This window comes from Macaca fascicularis, chromosome 1, assembly GCF_037993035.2.
Source record: "Macaca fascicularis isolate 582-1 chromosome 1, T2T-MFA8v1.1".
NCBI classification, from domain to species: domain Eukaryota; kingdom Metazoa; phylum Chordata; class Mammalia; order Primates; family Cercopithecidae; genus Macaca; species Macaca fascicularis.
This window is the reverse complement of record NC_088375.1, coordinates 177,606,632-177,631,030: the sequence shown is the minus strand read 5'-3', so window position 1 is coordinate 177,631,030 and position 24,399 is coordinate 177,606,632. Positions and strand designations below refer to the sequence as shown.

Below are 24,399 nucleotides of genomic sequence, written 5' to 3'. Positions count from 1 at the left end.
AAAAATGTACCTATGTGTTTACAGTCACAAGAGAAGTTAGCCCCTGTGCCAAGCTTCCAGCTGCCTTGACCAGAAAAGTAGATGAAATGTATATTTCTAGGAGTGGGTAGGATTAATCCTTATATTGGCTCAGAATTCCTAGGAAAGGGTGCAGGAGAGAAGCATAGCATGGCCTTGAGAACAAATCTGCTAGAAAGACAGAGACATCACAGGTCCAAATTAAAATACACAACGAAAAGCATCCAAATCTGTTATTTGAGAAAGAAGTCCAAAAAAGGGATGATAACCACAGCTGAGCATCCTGGTTCAACAGGTCAAGAAGGGTTAAAACTAGGGCAAGAATGAGTGAATAAGAAGGCGGAAAGTAAAGAGATGGAACCAGCTTTCCATCTATACGTGGGCCCTAGCTCAACTAAACAAAACTTTGCACTCATCAGTTGATTCACTGAGGTAAAGGAGATCAATAAGAAACAGAAAATTCTAACTTCTGCCCTAAGACTCTACTCTGGAATGCTCTGTAACTTTCAATTTGCCATGTTACTGATTTATCTCTGTTGATGGAAGAGTGATGATGAGCTGCTGACTGAGGTTCTAAGACAGAGGTTGAGGGATCCTGTTGGCTTTAAGTCCTACAAAAATTTATTCAGGCATACATTATTTTTTTTTTCTGGGGAGAAGGTCCACCATAAATATCTCAGAGAGATTGGAAATCTCAGGGGTTACCTTAGAGGCAGTCTAGATAGAAGTGAATCCTGTCCTCTAGGATCTTACAGAGAAGTACGGGAAAGAAACTGAATAACAGCCCACAGTGATTGAATTCTCATTGCACTGAGCTCATTCACATACTTTAGCTCATTTAGTCTTTACACATTTAGTCTTTACACAAAAACTCTAAGGTAGGCACTAACATTAATTCCATTTTACAGATGAGGACATAAAGACTTGGAGGGACTAACTTAAGTACTCAAATTCACAAAGCTAGAAAATGGTAAAGCTGGGAGTCAAATCCAAGTTGTTCTGATGCCAAAGCCCATATTTTGAACCATTAGAAAATACTGCTTCATGATAACCACAATAAAATGTGGTTAGAAGCCAGGTGGAGTGGCTCATGCCTATAATCCCAGTGCTTTGGGAGACCAAGGTGGGAGGATTGCTTCAGGCCAGAAATTCAAGACCAGAGTGGGCAACATAGCAAGTCCTCATCTTTAAAAAAAAAAAAAAAAAAACAATTTGCCGGGCATGGTGGTGCATGCCTGTAGTCCTAGCTACTGGGTAAGCTGAGGCAGGAGGATCACTTGAGCACAGGAGTTCAAGGATACAGTGAGCTATGACTGCAACATTGCACGTCAGCCTGGGTGACAGAGTAACAGCCTGTCTCAAAAAAAAAAAAAAAAAAAAAAAAAAAAAAAAAAAAAAGAAAAGAAAAAGATAAAAAGAAAAGAAAACAAATTTCAAATTGGTGGTTAGAAGTTCAGCAGAAGTGGGCTGGGCATGGTGGCTCACACCTGTAATCCCAGCAATTTTGGAGGCTGAGGCAGGTGAATCACCTGAGGTCAGGAGTCCGAGACCAGCCTGGCCAACATGGTGAAACCCCACCTCCACTAAAAATACTAAAATTAGCCAGGCTTAGTGGTGCACACCTGCAATCCCAGTTACTTGGGAAGCTGAGGTGGGAAAATCGCTTGAATCTGGGAAGTGGAGGCTGTAGTGAATCAAGATCATGCTACTGCACTCTAGTCTGGGCAACAGAGCGAGACTCTGTCTCAAAGGAAAAAAAAAAAGTTCAGCAGAAATATATTCAAAAAAGCAATTTCCCTTGGGACTCAAGGAAAGCTGAAGACCGAAAATAACATTTTAACTGGATTTTGAATGTTGAACCAAGAAAAAGTTCAGCGAGAGTACTGGAGTGGAAGAAAAGGATGAACAGAGGCTCATGGTGAGAGAAAGGAGGGGCTCCTGAGGGTCTGAGGTCACTAAGGCTGTTCTGAGTGAAAAGATTCAAGGGATGAGGGTCATGAAATTCGGAGGCCAGGTTCCTAAATGGGCTGTCCGCTGGAATGATGCATCTCCCCAGATAACAGCCAAAAGTAGAGAAGGCAACAAATAACAAAACAATGCGGTCAGAGAAGAAAGTGTATTTTATATTTCAACAGTTGATTATCGTAATTCAGTAGTGATTTCATATACAGACTGTGGATGGTGCATAGGACTCCTCTTTTTGCCTGTCTCTCTTATATATTATATTGTCACATAAAATTTTAATTTTTACAAAGAAAGTCTGTAGCTAAATGTAGTTTGAGAAGTGGACTATGTAACTGCCATCTCTAATTGCATATCATCTAAGACACGGCAAGGGATGTAACTGATATGCTCTTAAAATCCAAAAATTTTCGTGGTTTTTAGACAAGTATCTGGCAGATTCACTGGGCCCAAATCCTTTCTCCAGCCTTCTGTGACATGCAAATAGTTACAGGGATTTTGGAGTAGAAGGACTGTACTGATTCTTTTTTTTTTTTTTTTTTTTTTTTTAAGATGGAATCTTGCTCTGTTGCCCAGGCTGGAGTGCAGTGGGCTATCCAGGCTCACTGCAAGCTCTGTCTCCCGGTTTCACGCCATTCTTCTGCCTCAGCCTCCCGAGTAGCTGGGACTACAGGTGCCTGCCACCACGCCCAGGTAATTTTTTTGTATTTTTTAGTAGAGATGGGATTTCACCATGTTAGCCAGGATGCTCTCGATCTCCTGACCTCGTGATCCACCTGCCTTGGCCTCCCAAAGTGCTGGGATTATAGGTGTGAGCCACCGCGCCCGGCCTACTGATTCTTAATTCTATCAGATTGTGTCCCTAACAGTTTATAAGTTACAGGCCCCTCTTCAGAAAACTTAAAGAGTTTTAGTAACTTTAAACACTTTCCATAGGGCCCTAGAAGGAAAAAAAATCAAACCCTAGGTTGGATGAAAAAACAAAAATCAAAAATAACCCTGCCAAGGAAGCAAGATATTGTGGCTTTGCCTGATGCTGAGTTCCTGATGTAGGAGGGGAGTGAATGCAGGTGCGTGAGTGTGTGGGTTTGTGTTCAGAAGGCCATCTGTCTGCTTGGTGATCCAAGCTATGAAAACAAACAAAAAAAAAACAATGCATATTTATGGAGGCTGCAGGTGGAACAGGGCAAGAATGGTTAAATGCAAAGTGGAAGAAGGGCCGGGCAAGAGGGCTTCTTTGAGAATCAACACTGTCTTAGTTTGACACAGTGTCTTTGGCCCCAGAAGGAAAAAGAACTTAATGGACAATAGATGAGCTTTGAGTCTATAGGCATTCACTTATTCATTCATTCCTTACACAGGGATTCATTTGTTCCTTTATTTTTATTCATTCACTTACCACTTGAGCAGCTGCTCTGTGCTGATGCTCAGTGTAATCAGGACATGAATGATATGATTCCTGTCCTCAATGGACTCGCAATGCAAGGAGGTATGGAGTAAAAGTGACAACTCCTGGTGAGTAGTTCAGTGTAACAAAACATTTAGTAAGTGTCTAGTAATTGCCAATGCACACTGAGTAATCACTGTTATTAATCTAAACTCTCAGAACTCAGTGAATTTGGTTTTCACGTCACCATTATATAGCTGAGAAGGCCAAAGACCGAATAGAGCAAAGGACGCACTCAAGGTCACATAGCCAGTAATGAAGCCAGGATTCAAACCCTGGTATCTCTCATAGCTTAGGTTACTACCACAGTCCTCAATGGGAAGTATATTTCAGGCACCATGCTAGGTGCTGAGATTACAAAGCTGCATGAGATGTGATCTCTGCCAAGGTTTTCGAGGAACTCAAAGTCCAATGGTTCACATGAATATGTTAAAAGAAAATGACAATCCATTAGGATCATTGCAAAGAGAAGTATTAGAGGTAGCCCAGAGAGATTGAATACTCTATTTGGGGTAAGGAAGGCTTCCCAGAGAGGGTGTGTAATCCCCTAGAATAGCTGCCAATCCCTGGCTCAGTGAGAAGTGTTTGCTAGAGCACTGCCTGAAATAGCAACATGTGGATATGTTCTCATGCTACGTAATTCACATCTTCTGTTAAGGGTTTTGCATACATGTCTCCTTTAATCCTCCAAACAAAGCAAAGGTAGTATTATTTTCTTTTTGTAGATAATAGCATAGAAGATCAGAGATGCAAAAAGCAGCTCAGGGACTCTCAGGAAGTGACTGTGGTAAGAACTACACCCAGATCTCACTCTGGAGACCAGGCTCTGTGCAGACCTAAACCTGAGAAAAATGAAACTAGGTGGAACCTAGAAAAAATGAAACCAGGTGGAACCTAGAAAAAATGAAACCAGGTGGAACAGGCCACTGGGCAGTTTCTCGTCTTACGGGAAACTTGTGGAAGTCTCATGACTTTCTGGAAGCTGCTTAACATACACTAATTGAGTTATCTCTTGTATTTGTCTTTATGGCTAAGGGAAAGGTAGTGAAGGAGTAAACAGTGAGAGGCAAGGGTTTTCAGAGTACAGAGGTACTGTAGGGAGTGTGTGTTCATCAGAGAGGCAGGTCTACTCTGGGAAGCCTGGAAGGCAGGCAGATCCCAGAGCAGGGAGGGGTGTGTGGTATTTGGTATCACCTCTGGGAGGCTTAGGCAAGTGGGATCAACTTTCCAATACATATACTACTCTGTCCTCTAATTACGTTCAATCGTCTTTTTTGGTAAAAAAGAAAACTGAGTCTCTGAGGCAAGGAAATGTATCAAAAGTCTCACAGGTAGGAAGAGAAGGAGCGCAGATTCCAACTGCAGCCACCTGTCTCTATACAATAACCTGAGGTTTTTACTTCTTACCTCTCTTAGGCTTTCGAAAATGTTGAAAATAGCTCATGGAAAAGTCATCATTACCATCAGTTGGTTCTAGTACTCTGAGAGAACGGTGGGTTGGGAGCCACTGCATGCCATTCAGGCAGCCCAGATATTTTGCAAGGAAAATTTCTAGTGCATTTCCTTAATGATTATTTTGGAGTCAGAAATACAGGGTCTTTCTTAATTCTACCAGGGATTTTCATAAATTCCTTCTACAGATAGAGTCATTCATATATTTATTATTTTATTTTATTTGAGACGGAGTTTTACTCTGTCGCCCAGGTGCAGTAGCGTGATCTCGGCTCACTGCAACCTCCGCCTCCTGGGTTCAGGCAATTTTCCTGCCTCAGCCTCCTGAGTAGCTGGGATTACAGGCACACGTCACCATGCCCAGCTAATGTTTTGTATTTTTAGTAGAGACAGGGTTTCACCATGCTGGCCAGGCTGACTTCATGATCTGCCTGCCTCTGCCTCCCAAAGTGCTGGAATTACAGGCCTGAGCCACCAGGCCCAGCCTTCATATATTTATTAAATGTTCCTAAAGCAGCTATGTTGCACCTGGCTTTCATATACCAGGCCATGGGCTTGCATCTGGTAATACAAGGACCCCAGCACATTCAAGGAAGTAACAGGGAAGAAATACTATTGACAGAGGAATGAAGGCACAAAGGTAGGAGTGATCTGCTGCTGTTGTTCAGAGGGAAAGTCCAGAAAGTCCCCCTGAGAACACAAAGTTTGAAGTAAAGTTGGAATGCTGGGGGAAGGCTGCAGAGAGAGTGGGGAGGGGTAAAACAAACAAACACAAAAAGATTTCAGTAGGGCTGGACCAGAAGGAAGTAGACTAGACACATAGGCTGGAGAGGGGACCTGCAGGCAGCCTGCCTGTGTATCTCAGGCAAAGGAGCTTCGTTTTTTTTTTTTTTCTGGAACTATTAAGCATGGAGACGGTGTGGCCAATTAATAAATTCACAAAAACCAAGGCAGCAACTGGAGCATGTTTCCTTACATATCTAAACCTGTTAGGGGCAAGTGTGGCAATTCAGGCACAAATTGAATTGTAGAGAATGGTATCATGGGGAATGAACCAAATTGAAACATGAAGAGCAGGCCAATGTCTCAGTGACAAGGGGGCCTGATGAGGTGCAAAGGCCTCAGGGAGAAAAATTACTTTTTCCCTGAGCAGCACAACACAGAATAGGGTCCCTAGACTTGGGTTTTTGAAAACGGGTCCGCATCTGGATATGCTTTTTCATGAAAACTAACACGTATAGGTTTCAGAAGCCATATTTAGGTCGGGGATGGTGGTTTCAAGATCCTGGAAGAGTGGGTTAGAGAAATGGACATTGATCAGAAATAAGTTTCACTAAAGGAAAAGGGAGAAGGGGGCGGGCAAGGATGAGAATGGACCAGAAAGACTCCCAACTTGGAGAATGCAGAATCTCAGGTTTGGAAGGACCTCCAGAGCTCTCCTATCCATCTCCCTATGCAATGTGTGAATCGCCCTGGTAATCTTTCTGACAAGAGGTCTGCAAGGCTTGCTTGCATAGCTCCAGGAATGGTGAGCTCACTCTCTGAGGTGTCAGCTGGTCTGCACCTGAGCAGCTCTGACTATGGGAGGGTCAGCCTCACTTTGAACTGAAATTGACTTTCTTATAGTGCCACTCACTAGTCTCAGTTCCAGGATTTGGCTGACACAGAACAAGGTAATCCCTTTTCCATACAGTGGCCTTTGGAGTCCCATTTCGTATCTATGGATTCTTTTATCCAGGCCAAACATTTCTGTGTCCTTCAGCTGCTCCTCATGGAATGCAGTTTCACATCCCCTTGGTAATCGTATTGTTAAACATGCAGGTGTGTCTTTATCTCTCTCTTAGTGCGGGGTCCAGAACAGACAACAGTGTTCCAGGTAGAACTATTTTAGCCTCACAACAGTTCTGTCAGGGACAGAACTGACATTGTTGAGGATCTACCTGACTTTAAAGCACCTTCTCTGTCCACTCATTGTTGAGATGAATGAGGTCAACAGTGACTGAACACGCTAGTTCCTTGGCCGTGGCAAAGTCACATGTGGCCCCTCCTCAAGACCCTTCACTGGCTCCCCAGAGCTGCCTGAATTATGTATAGAAGTTGCCTTCTGCCTGCCAGTTGGAGGTCCTAAATATGAGTTCTGGGCACTTCAGTGGTTTGGAGCAGTACCACAGAGCTGGGAATTTACGGTTCTATCCCAGACTCCCAGGAGTCCCACCAACACATGGGGTCCAGATCCACTGGACCTTGTTGTCCTTAATGTGGTATGCCTCTTGGGTTCTCCACAAGCCCACTGCACATGACCTTTTCCAAAATTTTCGCCCACTGGCTGAACTTTTGTATACCGCAAAGGCCCTGGCCAGCCCTTCTCCTGGCCAGCCCTTCTCCTACTGTCCCTTTGAAACTTCTCAACCACTTTCAAATTAGATGGGCAGCTCTCTTTCAACAACAAAAACACTATCCTCCACTTGAGCAGGTCACTGAGCTCCTCTGAGCTTCACTATCAACTCTGCCTCTTAGGTTTCTGAGGATCGAATGAGAAAATGGGTATTAGATACACAACACTATTAGATACCATAATACTGTAATGTGTTAGAAGAATTACTTCTTCTAAACCATGGCTGGAGACTTTTGCCCTAGAATACCTAGGACCTTGAGGCCCTTAAACAGAGCAGTTTGCATGATTCAACTCACGCCCACTCGTGGGACCAGACTTTCATTCAGATTGGCACCCTTTCCTCAGCGCTATCATTTCTGCCTCATGTCTCCTTCCTCCGGCCCACTGAAGATTCCCCAGCATGCAGTCCCCAGCAGAAACACGTGGGGCCATGACACTCATTCCAAGAGAAGGGTCTCCTTCCACAGGCTGTAGACACAGCCTCAGTGTGAATCCAGATCGCCGAAACCTGGCAGTAGAGAGGAGATGTACTTACACTTACAGGTTGACTTTTTGGCACATCATAAACACCTTCCTTCTTTTGGCTGGTGGGAACCTATGGAAAAATTAAATTCAGCACAGTCAAAACACTCTGGTACTCCAATTTCAAAGAACAAAGCAACCAGACTTCAACTGCAAGCTGGTTAAGGGTATCTGAAAATGGCCCCCAGGACAAGCCCACGGGAACCTGCTCTAACTGTGAAAGTATCAGGCCAGTCTCCCTCCCTTAGGAGCATCAGATGGGGAGAGGGAGTGGGCATCATTTAACAAAGGTTTATAGGTCGTCTCTGCTATCGGGCTCCTCGCAGAATCAAAGACTAGAAACCTGTACAGACTTCAGAAGTCACGTGACTTCTGAAAAAAAATCCTCATTTCCTTAGACAAAAATGAGGCCCGGGGAGGTGCTATACTGCTCCCGAAGTGATTAGAAACAGTTTGTAGCTGAGCTTAAACTGCTCAATGCTGAGTCTGAGATCCAGGCTATTTAAAATATAGCAAATATCAAGATCCTAGCACAAAGCACATCTTCTATTGGTATCATACACAAGCCATCTGATAATTATGGAAGGTTTTCATGGAAGAAAAAGGCCCACAAGTGGTATGGAAAGTGTGGGCCTAGTATGCAGAAGATCTTGAGGGCTTTTAACATTAATCTGCATCTTCCTCCCTTCCCTTCCTCATCCATCTGGTCTCACTGTGTTATGAGCTAACTGTGACAGCCTGAGCAGGTCACTGAGCTCCTCCGAGCTTCACTACTATCAGCTCTGCCTCTTACTCAGGTTATTCTGAGGACCGAGTGAGAAAACGGATATTAGATACGCAACACTATTACATACCATAATACTGTAAATGTGTTAGAAGAATTACTTCAGTTACTGACACATCATAAAAATATATATGAACACATCTTATGATACTAACAATAGTGGATATGTTGACTACTTTTCAAATGAGTCAACCAAGGGTTTTTCACTGAAAGATTCCAGATTGGAAGCACTCATTAGTTGTTCCTTTCCCAGCAACTGTCACAGCTTAGCTCACACTCCCATTGCAGGACCCAGCCAGCAGCGGTTTTATAATGGTCTGACAACATGCCTTTCTTTCCATCATATTGGGAGCTCCTTAAGAGCAGGCATAGTGCCTAACACCCAGTAGGCTCTCAGTAAATGTCTGCTGAGACATATGGTAAACGTATGATAGAGGAATGTGGGGAATAGTGAAGGAGAAGTATCTTTTAGGCTTGAGCTAGCTACCTACACCATTGTTCTATAAGAAGTAAGAATTTGAGTTTATTCCACAGGTCCCTTTGACACTTCTCATCTCATTTAACTTAAAATCTTTGCAACAACTCTAAGAAACTGGTATTACCATCTCTACTTTAAATAGGAGAAAGTGGGGCTCAGAGATGTTAGGGACTTTGCCCAAATCTTCAAAGCTGGTAAGTGGCCAGGTTCAAACCCAGCTCTTTCTGGTAGCCAAACAAGACATCTATTATTAATAATGTGAGCTAACATGGACTGGGTGCTTCCTATGTGCCAGGCGCTATTCTAAACATTTGTGTCTTATACACATTCTCATGCAATCCTCAAGACAGGTCCGTCAGGTAATAACTCAGTGGGTCCCATGTTGCAGAGGAGAAAAATATCTCTGGCAGTAGAGATATTTGCCCTAGAACACCTGTGACCCTGAGGCCCTTGGACAGAGTAGTTTGTGTGATTCAACTCACTCTGTGAGTGCAATCCGTGAATGGGGAAGCCAAAAGCTTGAGCCCAGGGAGTTTGCCATTTGACTGCTACATTATTCAGACAGCTGTTTCAAGTGGGCCTTTGCTTTGACATCACATCCTATGTTCCCAGAAGCTCATGTACACTCTTGCAGAAAACAGAACTGAGTGAGCATGGCTGTGTCGGTGGTACACTTCCAGAGCTGCTCTTGCAAGCTTCACTGTGCAAGTAGCCAGCGAAGAATGTCATTTCTTTGCTCCTGATAACTGAGCTCCACCTAAAAGAAATCCACTAAGAATGCCTACAGAGTCCTTGTTAATGAGGGCCAATAAATTACCAGCCCTCACTTTTGTTTTTACTAGCTCACCCTTTACTGAGCAAAATGAAGAACATTCTGTTGCCCGTAATTCACTGCTCACTACGGGCACTTAGCACAGTTGAACCGCAGCTGCCTCTCAATTATCCCTGCAAACGGAGAAGAAGCGGTGGAATGGATAAACCCAAACTGTGCATAATTGAAAACGTTTTTCTACTTGGCTCTCCCATGGGTGAGATATCAATCTGCCTGTTTGTCCTTTAAGATTTATCTCAGCTGGGATATCTTCTTGGCAGCCTTGCCTGATTCTCTAGGCCTTGTTTGGAGCCTTCCCCTGTACTCTTGTAACCTCTGATGCATTCTTTCATTAAAAAATAAAAGTTGCTAAGTATGTATTATGTGTCATGCATCATGCATTCCCTGGGACAATGATGGTGAACACGATGGATACGGCCCCTGATTTAACAAAGCTCCTTGTCTTATTGCGGGAGATGGAAAAGTAATCAGACTACTGAAATAGAGTGTAAAGTGTGCTTTATCTCATCATGAGGGTTATTGCACCACATTGTAACTGTTCCAGGGTCTATAAGCTTGCTGAGGGCAGGTTGGGATATTTTATTATCCTTGTAACCACAGCTGTAAATATTGGTGAACAAAGAAATGCCTAATCGCCAAGGATTCAGTCCATGAGGGCTAAGATGCATGGTCCTCGCTGTCATCTGTGCTTAGTTGTTCCATTCTGTTTACACAAAAGGCTTCAGTAACACAATATTTTAGAGAAATAAAAGTTTCAGACCAAAAGGAACCAGAAGACTGGTGGTTCCAAATCCTGGGTCTGCCACAGGCTATGACTCAGAGAGTCCCTTTGCTCTCTGAACTTCAGTTGCCCCATCTGCCCAGTGTGAGCATCTAAGGGGGCTGTCTATAAACTTCTGAGGGTGGGGGCCATGCCATGGTCACCATCCCATCCCCGTGCCGGATGCATGTGATTTTCCATGTGTCCAGTCATTTATTTGTTCTATAAATAATCATTTTTTTTTTGGTATGAACAAGCGAATAGATGTTAAATTACTCTAAAAACAGCACATTACATACTATACATACAGAAGACACTTTTACTTTTATTTTGGCAGCATGTTAATTAATAGTATGGAGAGGCAGTTCCAGGCTTTGTTGGGTAACATTTCCTGGTGACTCATCATCATTTAAAAATAATGATACTTGACATGGATTGGATGGTTAACAGCGGTTTTTGAATGAATGAACTTGGAAAATGGCCATGTGGAAGGCTGATATCTTGCTTATATAGGAAGCCTGTTCAGGTATTGAAGAACACTAGATTTAGAATCGGAGGTTCTGACTTTGTATTCAGCACCTAAATTGAGGGAACTTGATTTTCTTATGTTCAAAATGATAGTCATTGTAGCTATTTTTCCTATGTCACCATTATTGGAAGGATCAAAATTAAGTGATGTGTAAAAATGTTTTGTATTGGGAGGCTGATAATTTTAATACAGCTGACAACTTTTTCTGAGGCATGCAAAGCAAAAGGCAGTTATTATTATTACTATAATTGGGAAAACAAGACTACTCAAAAAATCTCCAAAAAAGAGGTTACATTTACTCAAAAGCCTCCGTGTCCCTTTTGTTGGAGTTACAAATAGGAAAGTGAAGCAAGCTTGAGGATTTCTGCTAGGCCCTGCGACAACATGTGGTGAGCAAGTTATATTCTGTTTCACTTAAAACATGATCATAAGACATCTTCAACAGCATCTGAAACTGAAAACACACAAAGAAGGAGGAGAAACTCACGTTTACACAGAACCTACTATGAACCAACTGCTCTCCTCCTCGTTTTACGTTTTCACATCACTGCTAGGAGCAGAGACTATATTATCCCCATTTCATAGCCCAGAAAATTGAGATACAAAAATTATGTTCTCCACTCAAGTTCACAAAAGAGTTAAAGGTCTCCAGGACTGTCTGCCTCACTCCAGAAAACAAGGAGGTGAATAAAAGCTGAGACCACTGGCTGGGCCAAGCTGAAGTATTAACAAACACTGCAATTCAGGAGAAATAGCTATGGAACACTCACAAGCCCTTGGAAAAAAAAAAAAAAGAATGAGGCTCCTAATAGCAGCCCCTTAAAAGCCCAGCCTTATCTTCAGGCCCAAAAGCTTATCTCTTATTAAGTAAATTGAGCCCCAGCAGACTGGCAAAGGAGAAGAGAATGACCAGAGGTTTTTCCAATAGAAGGAGATAAAATATTCATTCCCTTAAATGGTAGCTTCCTGTTAATGATGGACAGATGGGAAGATGTGGAGGTCAGAGCTGTTAAAACAAGTGTGATTTTTAGATAGTGACTTGAAAGGGACTTAGAATCTAATTGTGAAACTCAGAATCAGGGGATTCTGAGCCGAGAGCAGCCTCAGGATTTATTTCTTTATTTACAGAGGTCAGAGGGACCTGCAATGGGGACTCTACCTCTTGCTAGCTCTGGGACCCTGGGCAAGATACCTTATCTCTGTGAGCCTCACTTTCCTTATCTGTAAGGTGGGAATAATGATTCAAGCCACATGGGGTTGTTGTGAGACATAAGATATTGCACTTAAACCCCATTCACAGAGCTGGCCCACCATCAGCGCATGTGCACATGCAAATTTTCCCACCTCCACCATTTCTGAGTCTTATTATCCTGTAAAACAAGCCAACATGCTTCTCTTAAAAAAAAAAAAATCAAAGTCCTATGGTAAAGCAGTAATTGCAAAAAACAGAAAAGGGTCTTGCCTGAGAGAGCCCTGTATTTTACTTGCTCATTTTACAGATGAGTAAACTGAAGCCCAGAGAAAAAAAAAATACTTGACAATTCAATTAATGGCTGAGTGGTACTTGTACTAAAATACTGAATCCACACAGCCAGACTCCACTTTCTGTGACCCATGATGACACCTCTTCTTTCCATTCTACACATGAGCTTGTGAGTTAGGGAAAAACTGTTCATCTGTTTTATAAAGAGAGAAACTAAGTGCCTTGCCCACTACCACTCAGCCAAAGGTAGTTGGCAAGAGAGCCTGGACTACAACCCAGCTCTCCACCAGCTAAAGCAGGTCTTTCCAATACACTAGGATGTCTCCCTCCCCACTGGGCCCTGACTGCAGTCCCACAGGGCTCAACGGGAGCCCTGCCAACTATAGTTAAGTCTGGATTCAGAAACCTCTAATACTGCAAAGCTTCCTTTTATTCAAAAGGGGCCTTCTCTTCCCAGGATGATTGGTTAATGGATTTTTCCTCCTCATATTCAGATACTGTAAGGTTGTATATACTTTAAAATCTGACACTCAGGACAAATGTAACTTTTCTTATTAAAGATACTTGGTAAGCCACGACTTTCAACAAAACCTCAAAGCACAACCTCACATTTGAATGGAATCCAGATAGATCCAGTGGAGAGAAATACTCAGATTATTACTCAACAAGGCTGACAACTTTAAACCAAGTTTTTGGTAGAACTAACATTATATTTTAGTCATTTAGAATTCTATGCATTTGATAGAAAATGAAAATGTTTTACTTTTATTATATAAGTAATAAAAACCCAAGGCAGAATAGAGCACACAACTAACAAAATCAAAATCACTTATTAAATACATTAAAATGTTTTCTTCTCCTATAATGTTTCTATTTCAAATTGGGACTACAATACTAATGAGTGAAAAGTTGCAGGTCATCATATCTATTTGATGTGCTGCTATGCTGCAATTACACAGACACTTTGGTGGAAGACCATGGCAGAAGGAGCCAGAGCTTCGCCTTCACACCCATGCCTGGGTTTGAATCTTGGCTCTAAATAGTTGTACAACCCCGAGAAAGCTACTCGGCTTCTCTGAGTCTCACCCTATAAAAACAGAACTAAAATATCTAGTTTATAATATCTTCGTGAGAACTAAATGAGTTTAAAAAGTTTCGTTTTCTTTGCACAATTAAAAACAAGGGTAAAGCCTTTAGCTGTACTTTCATTCAGTTAATATTCTCAATGTTGTTTTCACATAGCATTTGAAATTAAATTTGTGCTTTATTTTCAGCAGTGGAGTTGGCTTCTTAAGAAATTTGTTGAGCAAAATTTTTTGAGAAATAAAGGATCCTAATTGTACAACGGACACCAGCTCTCCAATGTATTACCTTGGTAAAATGGAACATTTTATTTTTGCTTCTACTTAAAATAGTTAAGATCCATTCAAAAGTGAAACACTGTACCTAACTGGCTATTAAACATCAACAACAAGGCATGAAAACTACTGGGAAATTCCTGGGGAACTAGAAGCCAATTCTCTCAAAGATATTTTAACAAGCCTGGAATGACCAACAGAACCCTTGGTTCTTTAGACTATCAGTGTATTTACGCATTTACTAGTAGTGGTGCAATGGTAAGAGAGGCAAGCAATTTTATACCTGATAAATGTTTTCTTCCGTTTCGGGATCACGGATTGGCTCGTGTCCAGCCTCAAACACAATGTACTATTACAGGAGCAGCCAGAAAGGAAAGGTCAGAGGTGAAAAAGAAGAAAGGAAAAACAAGCATTTGGAAATTAAGATACAAATCACAGTGAGCATTTAAGAAGCAGGCACAAGAGAAAACACCTTAAAGACACAACTGAATTATTGAAACAAAATGTACCTTGTACATTCCTGCCTTTCCTAAGGAAAACTGCACAGGTCTGCTGGTCAGTATTTCAGCAGTGATTGCATTGAGCCTCTGCAGATCTTTCTGGAGATATAACCTCTTCGTTCAATGGCAATTTGTCTCAGTAATATCTGAATACGTTGGTAGTGATGAGTATGAATGCTATCTCATTGGAATGCCTGGGATCCCACACTTTGTAAAGTATGGGTTACAGTTGAGGGGCATCCCTTTTCCCCTAAGGCTCAAAATCCTAAACAAACTCTGAAGAGCTTGGAAGCCCCAAACTCTTTTTTTTTTTTTTTTTTTTTTTTGAGACGGAGTCTCGCTCTGTTGCCCAGGCTGGAGTGCAGTGGCCAGGTCTCAGCTCACTGCAAGCTCCGCCTCCCGGGTTCACGCCATTCTCCTGCCTCAGCCTCCGGAGTAGCTGGGACTACAGGCGCCTGCCACCTCGCCCGGCTAGTTTTTTGTATTTTTAGTAGAGACGGGGTTTCACCATGTTAGCCAGGATGGTCTCGATCTCCTGACCTTGTGATCCGCCCGTCTCGGCCTCCCAAAGTGCTGGGATTACAGGCTTGAGCCACCGCGCCCGGCCCCAAACTCCTTTATCCCATAAATATCACCTTATTTTACATTCTCACTTTAAAATACATTAAATCAATGTTTCCACATGCATGTTTTAGACTCTGCAGGACTGAGACATTTCAAAAAGGCTATTATTCTTCATTCTGTGCAAGCCAGTGAGCCAGAGGGTGAAGTTCATATTATATACAAATCCTCGGCCCTCAGTATTCTCAAGCAAGAGCGTGTCATTACGTGCATCTTTGGCTTTGGTTTGCCATATACACTAGATACTTTTTCCACTTCAAGTTATCTATATTATGTTACTTTCATTGTAGCAGTACCAGCTTTTTGTGTGAAAATATGCATTTATATAAAATATGTATGTGACACACACACACAAAGAACACCTATGCATCCCAGTTAGAACTGTAAGTTCAAGATTTTCCTTTGTGTTCAAAAAGTCGTTTTTTTGGGCTTCTCTTTCTCCTTGAGAATAAGCACAGGGGAGGGAGAGGCTGTCTTTTCCCTTTTTTTCTGCATCTCTGTTTGAACAAACCACATACTTGACCCCAAGAGAGATAATTTCTCTACCCACCACTGAGCTGCAGATCTTGAAGAGAGTCCAGAGAAAGCTAGGGGCAGAAGTGTCTTTAAGGTCACTCTTTCCTTCCTCCCAACAGTTCCTATGGCATGAGCCAGGTAATCGGAGGGTCAGCTTGCCCCATCAGGGGTCAGAGAGCCCTCCTCGTAGCCTTTCTAAAGCTTAGAAACCATCCTTTGGGTCTGTGCTGAAATGTTACCAAAACGTCAGCCCCCACCTCTGGTTCTTAACTCAGAGAAGCCACCTCATTATTCATATTCTCTCTAATGAACTCAGAATATTCAAGAGACTCTTGAAAACATTCAGCTCTGGGATCAAACTTCTACAGACTGTGAAGGGGGCCGAGGCAGAGGCAAGAAGGGAGAAGCGGATCTCCAAATCCCAAGATACCGATGCCGGCCAAACTTCTGTTAGTTTTTATGGAAATTTGCTCCTGGAGGGGCTGGCAGCCCTCGCCCTCAGAAATAATCTTGGTCTCTCTCCAGGTTTTGCAGTCAGTGGATTCTTCAGGTTTCTGACAAAATGGCTCTGGCACAGGTCTAGTCACTCTTGAATCTAAAACCCCAACTAGTTTCAGAAATTACCTGGTATACAGGATCTTCAACATCCTCTTCCAATATTGTCTATTGCAGAATAAGGAGAGGGAGGGTAAAAAGCAGAGGACATAAAGAAAGAGATGTGAGACTGCATTCAGAAATTATAGGAGAGTAAAGAAACCAGCTCTGGGCAGAAGAGGCTGGTGGGTCATCAAGGCAGAAAAAACACAGAAAAGTCAAAACCCTTAGAGCCACCCCCACCTCCACCCCACTGTTAACGATAGCAAAAGCAATTGTGTTTCTTGGGTCCTCCACCCCTGAAATCTTTCTCTGGATTCGAGATTTCACTTCATCCAACATGTCTAGAGTTTAAGAGAATAAGGGATAATTTCTAATGGCTTGCTTTGGGTACTGTAATTTACACAGGAATCTTTCATCTTCGTTTATTTCTACTTGGCAGCAGGAAGAGAAGGCCCGACTGTCAGTTTTTACATGTGTTTATTTGAAGCCCGATCTGCAGCGCAAGGATAAATTCACAGGTATACCTGGTACACAGCTTGTTCACACTGCTTATCCTTTTGTGCCTTTTTTTCTAATTCTTCTCTTTGCTTCAATTCATAAATGAGTTGAAAGAGATCTCTCAAGTCCAGAATAACAGGTTCAGCCTGGAGTGAAAGGTGGTAAGGCATATCATAAGGGAATGGTACTGAGATGCAGCAACCAATTTTTGTTTTTGCGGCGACAACCCGCAGCCCTTCCTTTTTCTATTAATCTGAAAGCATTCCATTCTTAATTAATTCTACCTTGTTTATACTGGTTTAGCAAATTGCATCTAGGCTAAAGTTCATTTCTTCAACTAATTATATTTGCAAATTCATAATAATCATAAGCATCAAAGGCATTGCTTTTATTTATTAGTGATTTAGAATACAATAAAATTAGAGTAGGCCTTATGCAAAACAGCTATTTGTTTTCTCTTATTTTCTTTTTAAATGAGGCTATGAACACAAGGCAACTTATTTGTACACGGTGCCTCCATCCAGTTTAATCAGAAAGGAAAATAATTAGTCATTAGGAAATACCCATTAGTTAAAAAAAAAAAAAAAAAAAAAAAAAGAAAAAGAATAAACTGGATGGGTATGAGCATGTTTCCTTGCTTCAAGGCTGTTTATCTTTTCTAGATGGGAATGTGAGCATCAACTTCAGTGGAAATGCATTGCTTGGTCATATCTCAGAGTGCGCCCTCAAAGACCAACGGAGTCACAGGACTGTCCTCCCAGAGTTCCAAGGGAAGGCTCCCTTCTTGGATAGGGATACTCACCGCCTGGGCTGTTTTTATGGCCACAAATCTGTGATTCCCTTCCTTCCCACAAACATATCCAAAGGCCCGGTGATCTGTAATGTCCTTTGCAATGTAGGATATTTCATGAACAGCATGATGATGCTGAAGGGCCTATCAGAGAAAAAAATGAAGAACATATTTCAGGGGACTTTCCCTTCGAGCTGTTGATCAATAAGAAATGTGTTTCAGCTATGTGTGAACAGGCCCGAAGGGCTTTGGAAAAGCTGTTTAGTCCAGATGGAAAGAAAAAGAGCTACGCCTGCCCTTGAGAAATGGAGGCTTCTCTCTACGGTCTTAATCCTGTGACCAGAGAGAAACACAGGATTGTTCATATGCTGAATAAGCATCTGCAATGGTGGCTTTATTCAGCTTGCTAGAGCCAGCGTTTAGTTCAATGGGTAGGCTTCTATTTGATCTTGTTTTCATGACACATCCCAGTCCAACTTTTGGATTGATATTTAATTTACTTAAATTCTCAGGGACTCTGTGTGCTGTGGTGGAGGATGTACACTGTACAACTCCAGGGAGTATTGTTAACACTCATAGAACTATAGATGTGCATGGTGACAACACTTTTCCAGCAGATGGTGATAGAGTGTGTTGAGGAATAAATGCCTTTCTCTGTTTTGTCCAAAGTCACCACTGGGGGTAGAGGTGGGGCTATGCATATCTCTCAGGCTTTTCATTGCTAGGTCTCTCTGTCTGCAACATCAACTCTTTTTATTCACTTGTCCACATCCTATTTCTCTTTCAATGGCCATAGGAAATAGTATCACCTGTGTGAAACTTCCTCTGAACAAGGCTTGCCTTCTCTCTCCCTGGGGAAATAATTCCACCCTCATTTGTGTTTCTGTAGAACTTTACTTTCTAATGACACTGAACTGATGAATTCCTTCAATGTTGGTCCCTGGACTTCCTTACTCTCACAGGTCTTCCTTCTCTGATATACTTGCATGATTCCTTGTCTATCTTTCCCACCTGGTTCTGTCTTCCTTATCCCTGTCATCCTAGCACCTTGCACTATGGCTGGATTATAGTTGTTGAACTAAAGTAAACTGAGATTGATAATTAGTCATTTGAAAATCTTTTATAGTTGACCTTTGTGCCTTCATTATCTGAGCTTCAACAGATAATGTTCACCATCCTATAGGGTAATGGTGATCTTTATGGTTATTTTCCTATACTAAACCTACTTAAAACAATCCTCATTCAACAGTACTCTGTAAAGGCTTGTATATTCATCTGGGTGCTCATGGTATGTTTAAAGTCCTTATAAAGAGCCTTTTCATTATACTGGGTATTAGGAGGCTTGAATTCTAGCTACTGTGTAAACACAAGGTACCCAGTGTATCCCTGTGTACCTCAAATTTAACCCTCTAGTAAATGGGAGGTATGTACCAGATCAATGGCTCATAACCCAAAGCCCTAGATCCTTAGGGATCATTCAGTGTAATAAAAAGAGGCCCCATGCACTTTTCAAAATCTCAAAAGCTAAACAGAAATCTATAATTACTCCTAATAAGTCTATACTTTTCTATGTGCATGCAAATGAAAATGCCAAGTTTATTTGGAATTTCTTTCTTTTGAGACAGGGTCTCACTCTGTCACCCAACCTGGAGTGCAATGGTGCCATCTTGGCTCATTGCAACCTTCACCTCCCGAGTTCAAGTGATCCTCTCGCCTCAGTCTCCTGGGTAGCTGGGACTACAGGTATATGCCACCACAGTCAGCTCATTTTTTTGTAGAGATGGGGTTTCGCCATGTTGCCCAGGCTGGTCTCAGACTCCTGGGCTCAAGCGATCCACCTGTCTTGGCCTCCCAAAGTGCTAAAATTACAGGTGCAAGCCACTGCACCTGGCCATTTATTTGGAATTATATCAGCTAAGTGTTGCTAATATTCCTTAACTCATATTTGAGTATATTCTCTTACTGGCAATTAGTTATGGTTTAAATAGTCCAAATAGGAAAATGGATGATTACAAATGCAGTTTTTTTGGTAGACAGAATCTTCCCCATTACTGAGTCCATGGAGGGAGAGAGAAATGTTAACACAGGAGAAGTTAGTTACAAAAACATTGGGAACCACTGGAGTAGATACTCTCTAAGCTCTTATTCTATCTTCCCAAATCCTTTTAAGCCATTAGGACCCCCCACTACAAAATCAGCCTCCTGGTACAGTGGGCCTCTGGCTTTCACGATGGTCATCGCCTAGATGACCACTGATCTAAAATGTCCACCTCTTGGCCGGTTGCAATCTTTCCAGGCATTTGACCTCATAAATCATTTTTTGCAGTAGAATTTTCTGCCTTACCTTAAATTTCCAGGGTCTGACTATTCACTAACCTTTCTGACTACTCTTAGAACTCTCTCTTTGGCTTCATGCTTGCCCACCCTGCCCACTGCCCACTGGACATCATGCTTTAATGGTGGCATGACTGCCCAGTTACCCTAGTCCCTCCAGTGGCAATAAAACGAATATGTGAGTCTAATGGTTTTTGACACAAATAAGTTGGTGGAGAAGGACATATTTGCTAGCAAAATAATTAGGATCCATTAATTTTTGTTTTATTAAGAGGACATATTTAGCTAGCAGAGGAAAATTGCTCAAAGAGTGGTAGCTTTTTCATGGTGTTAATGATGTAAAATTGATGAGATTTACATTCGCGCAACATGGGGGCATTGATTTACAGGCTTTTGTGCGCTAGAATGGTAGCCAGCAGGGAAAAGTGGGAGACAAAGACGTTCTTCTCTTCCTTTCCTGAAAGTATCTCTCTCTCTGCACAATGTGGAGAATGTTATCCACGTTTCCTATTAAATCAAAGTTTGACGACAGTGCCTTATTGATTGCCAAGTAGAATATTGCTCTAAAATTAAACTGCGATTAGAAGTCTTCCTGGTGGAATTAGATTTGGAGATGATTGTGTAATGGTAAAATATCACCTACCAGGCAAGACAGCAGATGGAGATGTTTTAATTTATCTGGGAATCCTCATTAAGTGTTTTAAAATCAAAACATTTTTAATGCCTGATGATACCTAATACTGCCTTGCAGAGTGTAGCTGTGTGTGTGAGCGTGCAGTGCTTAAAGATATTTGTAACGTTATTCTCTCTCATAGTTAATTTTATGACATGTTAAAAAGGATTGCTCTGAACGTGTCTCATTCATTCGGAAATGAGTCAGTGAGGGGATATGTCTTCCTTCTCTCCAACCTTAACCATGCAGACGTAACATAGATACTTAGAAACACAAATACATTAGAATTCTGCTAATCCCACAATTGCATTATCACATTCGCTTTAGCAACTTAAGAGTGTATCATGAAAATTCTTGTTCACTGAGCCTCAAAATTACCCCACGTCTTCAAGTAGACTTTATCAGCACAATCAAAGACAGTTGGAACCTTAAACATCAATCCTGAGTTTATTCATGAAGGGACTGAAGGTCAGAGATTGAAATGCCAGGACCAATACTAAACCCAGGTGTTTTTCCTACTCAGGATAACAAAGCATTGAAAAAAGGAAACCCGATTACATAGAATCAAAGTCTCCTTTCCTTAGACTTTGGGTTCTCTCAACCAACAACAAAAAGATGATCCCTTGATAAGTTGGGATGAGGAAGGCAAGGGAAGAAGAGAACTGGGTAAGGGGAGAGAACTGAGAATGTTCTAGATTCAGGCAGGTATCCGAAGTCAGGGAGGGTCATAAATCAGAAGGCTTGGGGTAAAGGCCGGCCACCCGGCTCTCAAAGAAAAAGGTCAAGACAGCACGGCCCTGAAGTTTACTCTCAGGAATTGGCTGTCTCTGGCACCTGTTGAGCATCCGTAGGCAGCAAGGTGAGGTGCAGCCTTTGGTCCTAGTGTGTCCAGAACTGGTGGGTTCTTGTCTCACTGACTTCAAGAATGAAGCTGCGGACCCTCGCAGTGAGTGTTACAGTTCTTAAAGATGGTGTGTCCTGAGTTTGTTTCTTCTGATGTTCGGACGTGTTCAGAGTTTCTTCCTTCTGGTGGGTTCGTGGGCTCGCTGGCCTCAGGAGTGAAGCTGCAGATCTTTGCAGTGAGTGTTACAGCTCTTAAGGTGTCGTGTCTGGAGTTGTTCGTTCTTCCGGTCCAGAGTTGTTCATTTCTCCCGGTGGATTCGTAGTCTCACCTTCCTCAGGAGTGGAGCTGCAGACCTTCACAGTGAGTGTTACAGCTCATAAAGGCAGTGCAGACCCAAAAAGTGAGCAGCAGCAAGATTTATTGCAAAGAGGGAAAGACCAAAGCTTCCACAGCATGGAAGGGGACCCGAGCTGGTTGCCACTGCTGGCTGAGGCAGCCTGCTTTCATTCCCTTGTCTGACCCCACCCATATTCTGCTGATTGGTCCATTTTACAGAGAGCTGATTGGTCCGTTTTGACAGGGTGCTGATTGGTGCATTTACAAACCTTGAGCTAGACACAGAGCGCTGATTGGTGCATTTACAATCTTTTGGCTAGACATAAAAGTTCTCCAAGTCCCCATCCTACTCAGGAGCCCAGCTGGCTTTGCCTAGTGAATCCTGTGCAGGGGCCATGGGTGGAGCTGCCTGGCAGTCCCCTGCGGCCGCCCCCACTCCTCAACCCTTGGGTGGTCCATGGGACCGGGCACCGCGGAGCAGGGGACGGCGCCCCTTGGGGAGGCTCCAGCCTCGTGGAAGCCCACTGGGGCGGGGGCGCTGGGGCATGGTGGGCTGCAGGTCCCTAACCCTGCCCCGTGGGGAGACGGCTGAGGCCCAGCGGGAATGCGAGTGCAGCACGGTCGGGCAGGCAGTGCTGGGGGACCCAGCGCACCCTTCACAGCTGCTGGCCTAGGTGTTAAGCCCCTTACTGCCCCAGTTCCGGCCAGCGCCTCTCCCTCCACACCTCTCCACAAGCAGAGGCAGCCAGCTCTGGCCTCGGCCAGCCCAGAGAGGGGCTCCCACAGTGCAGTGGTGGGCTGAAGGGCTTCTCAAGCATGGCTTGAGTGGACTCTGAGGCTGAGGAGGCACCGACAGCGAGGGCTGCTAGTTGTTATACCCACTAGGGTATAACAACTGCTCCATCCCAGGAGTGCTTCTGTGGTCAGTTCCTGGGGCCTTGCAGGTAGTTCCAGAGGTGGCTGTGAGAACAACCAGAGAATACCAGCCGGAGTGGAGGCAGAGGGTGAAAAAAAAGGCAGATGTTGGTTGCCCCTCTTCCACATTTCCTTTTGAAAGCAGTTATTGTCTTGGGAAAACTTAGTCTAGATATTAAACTACTGCCAAAAGCAAAGCAGGTATTTGTCTTAAAAGTAGAGCCTTCAGTAACACCCTAGCTCTCTGCCACAGCTTCATGTATCCCTCCCGTCCTGAACTCTTTTTCGCATCATGGTCTAAAAGTCATCACTAAAGAATTCCAAGGACAATCCAGGTATCAATGTCCTCAATCCATTCTGACCTTCCTATGCATGAGCTTCAGGTAACCTGTGCTGCAAATAATCGGAGGAGCTCTTTACTTTCTCTTTGAATTTTGTACTTTCCCACCTCTGTGCTATTACTCACATGGTTTTCTCTGCAGATGGCCTGCGCTTCATCAGCTCACAGAACTATAGTGTACCTATGACTGAAGGCAGAGCTCTGACATATTGCCCATCCAAGGAACCTACCCTGATACCCCATTTCCCTGAGTAATAATTCCCATCCCTAGATCTCACTGCATTATATTTGTCCTACGCAGGATGCTTTGTACTTCTTTCGCATTTATCCATTCATCCAGTTACTCACAGCATGTGTATTTATCGAGTGCCTATTATGTTGCTGGTTTCCTGCTATGTGCTATGGCTGCACAGATGAGTAAAACATAGTCCCTTCTTCAAGGAGTTCACAATCTCATAAAACAGGTAGGCAAAGAAACTAGCAATCACAATATAATACAACAAGCTTTATATTAAAAGTGTACCCAGTGTGTCACATAGGCTTAGGGCAGGAATGGGGGAAGGGCATCAGAGAAGGCTCGACAAAGGGGGTGACCTTGAATTGAGGCTCCAAGGATAGACGGGAAATCTCCAGAAAATAAGGAAGAATGGGCATTTTAGACAGAACTGAATGTGTGAAGGCAGCTAGGTTCTGAGAACAGGACCTTGTTGGGAACATCTATGCACATGTTTTCTCTCTCTCTCCTTCAGGAATGTTAGGCCCTTCAGAGAAAGATCCACCTCTGGTTCTTCTTAATCTTACCCCCTCTCCTAATACTGCACCTTCTGAACAGTAAGTGCTACAGAAGGCAGGGAGGAAGAAAGAAAGGAAGTACAGGATGAAAGGAATGAATGGGGAGGAAGAAAAGAAAGAAAGAAAGACCAAGTCACCTTAAGATAGGCCCTACATATGCTGGATGTTCAATACATGTTCAATGAATAAATGACTCAGGTTAATTCGTAACATTTCACATAGGATTCATTCTGTGAACAGAGAATTTCTTATCTGATCATCATTAAATCTTTTTTTCTTTGTATTTCCATGAGCCATTTACCAATGTTTAAATGAAGTATCAAATTGTTTGGAGGGTTACTGTCTGACAGAATAAATTACAGAGAAGACTTAATTTGTAGTGTGGTTCAATACAGCCAATTAAATACAGTATGGATTAGAAAGTCATCTGCTGAAGATTTTACCATTAGTTGTTTTTTTAAAGAATAAATTCTACCCTATTTTTGCCTTCATATTATTTGTGTGTGTGTGTGTGTGTGTGTGTAAGAGTGTATGCTTTCCCAAGAAAATACTATTCACAGGAAAAATACCCAACAGGAATCAAGTGAGTTAACAACAAAACAAAAAAACAGAAAAGCAGAGAG

At 42.7% G+C, this 24,399-nt stretch overlaps 1 protein-coding gene across 50 annotated transcripts in view; it reads right to left on the bottom strand.

Moving 5' to 3' along the window:
- DAB1 (DAB adaptor protein 1) overlaps positions 1-24,399 on the bottom strand; it is a 1,247,092-nt gene that overhangs the window by 58,556 nt on the left and 1,164,137 nt on the right. For 25 of the 50 annotated variants that reach the window (XM_065521819.2, XM_065521824.2, XM_074005785.1 and 22 more), the window contains 5 exons: positions 17,555-17,686; positions 16,779-16,898; positions 16,282-16,320; positions 14,304-14,369; positions 7,810-7,869 (listed from right to left, as the gene is read on the bottom strand). In XM_065521819.2, the coding sequence (XP_065377891.1) occupies positions 7,810-7,869; positions 14,304-14,369; positions 16,282-16,320; positions 16,779-16,898; positions 17,555-17,686 (417 nt within the window). The remainder of the gene's footprint in view (positions 1-7,809; positions 7,870-14,303; positions 14,370-16,281; positions 16,321-16,778; positions 16,899-17,554; positions 17,687-24,399) is intronic. The other 25 variants (XM_074005780.1, XM_074005791.1, XM_074005795.1 and 22 more) reach the window with 3 other exon arrangements.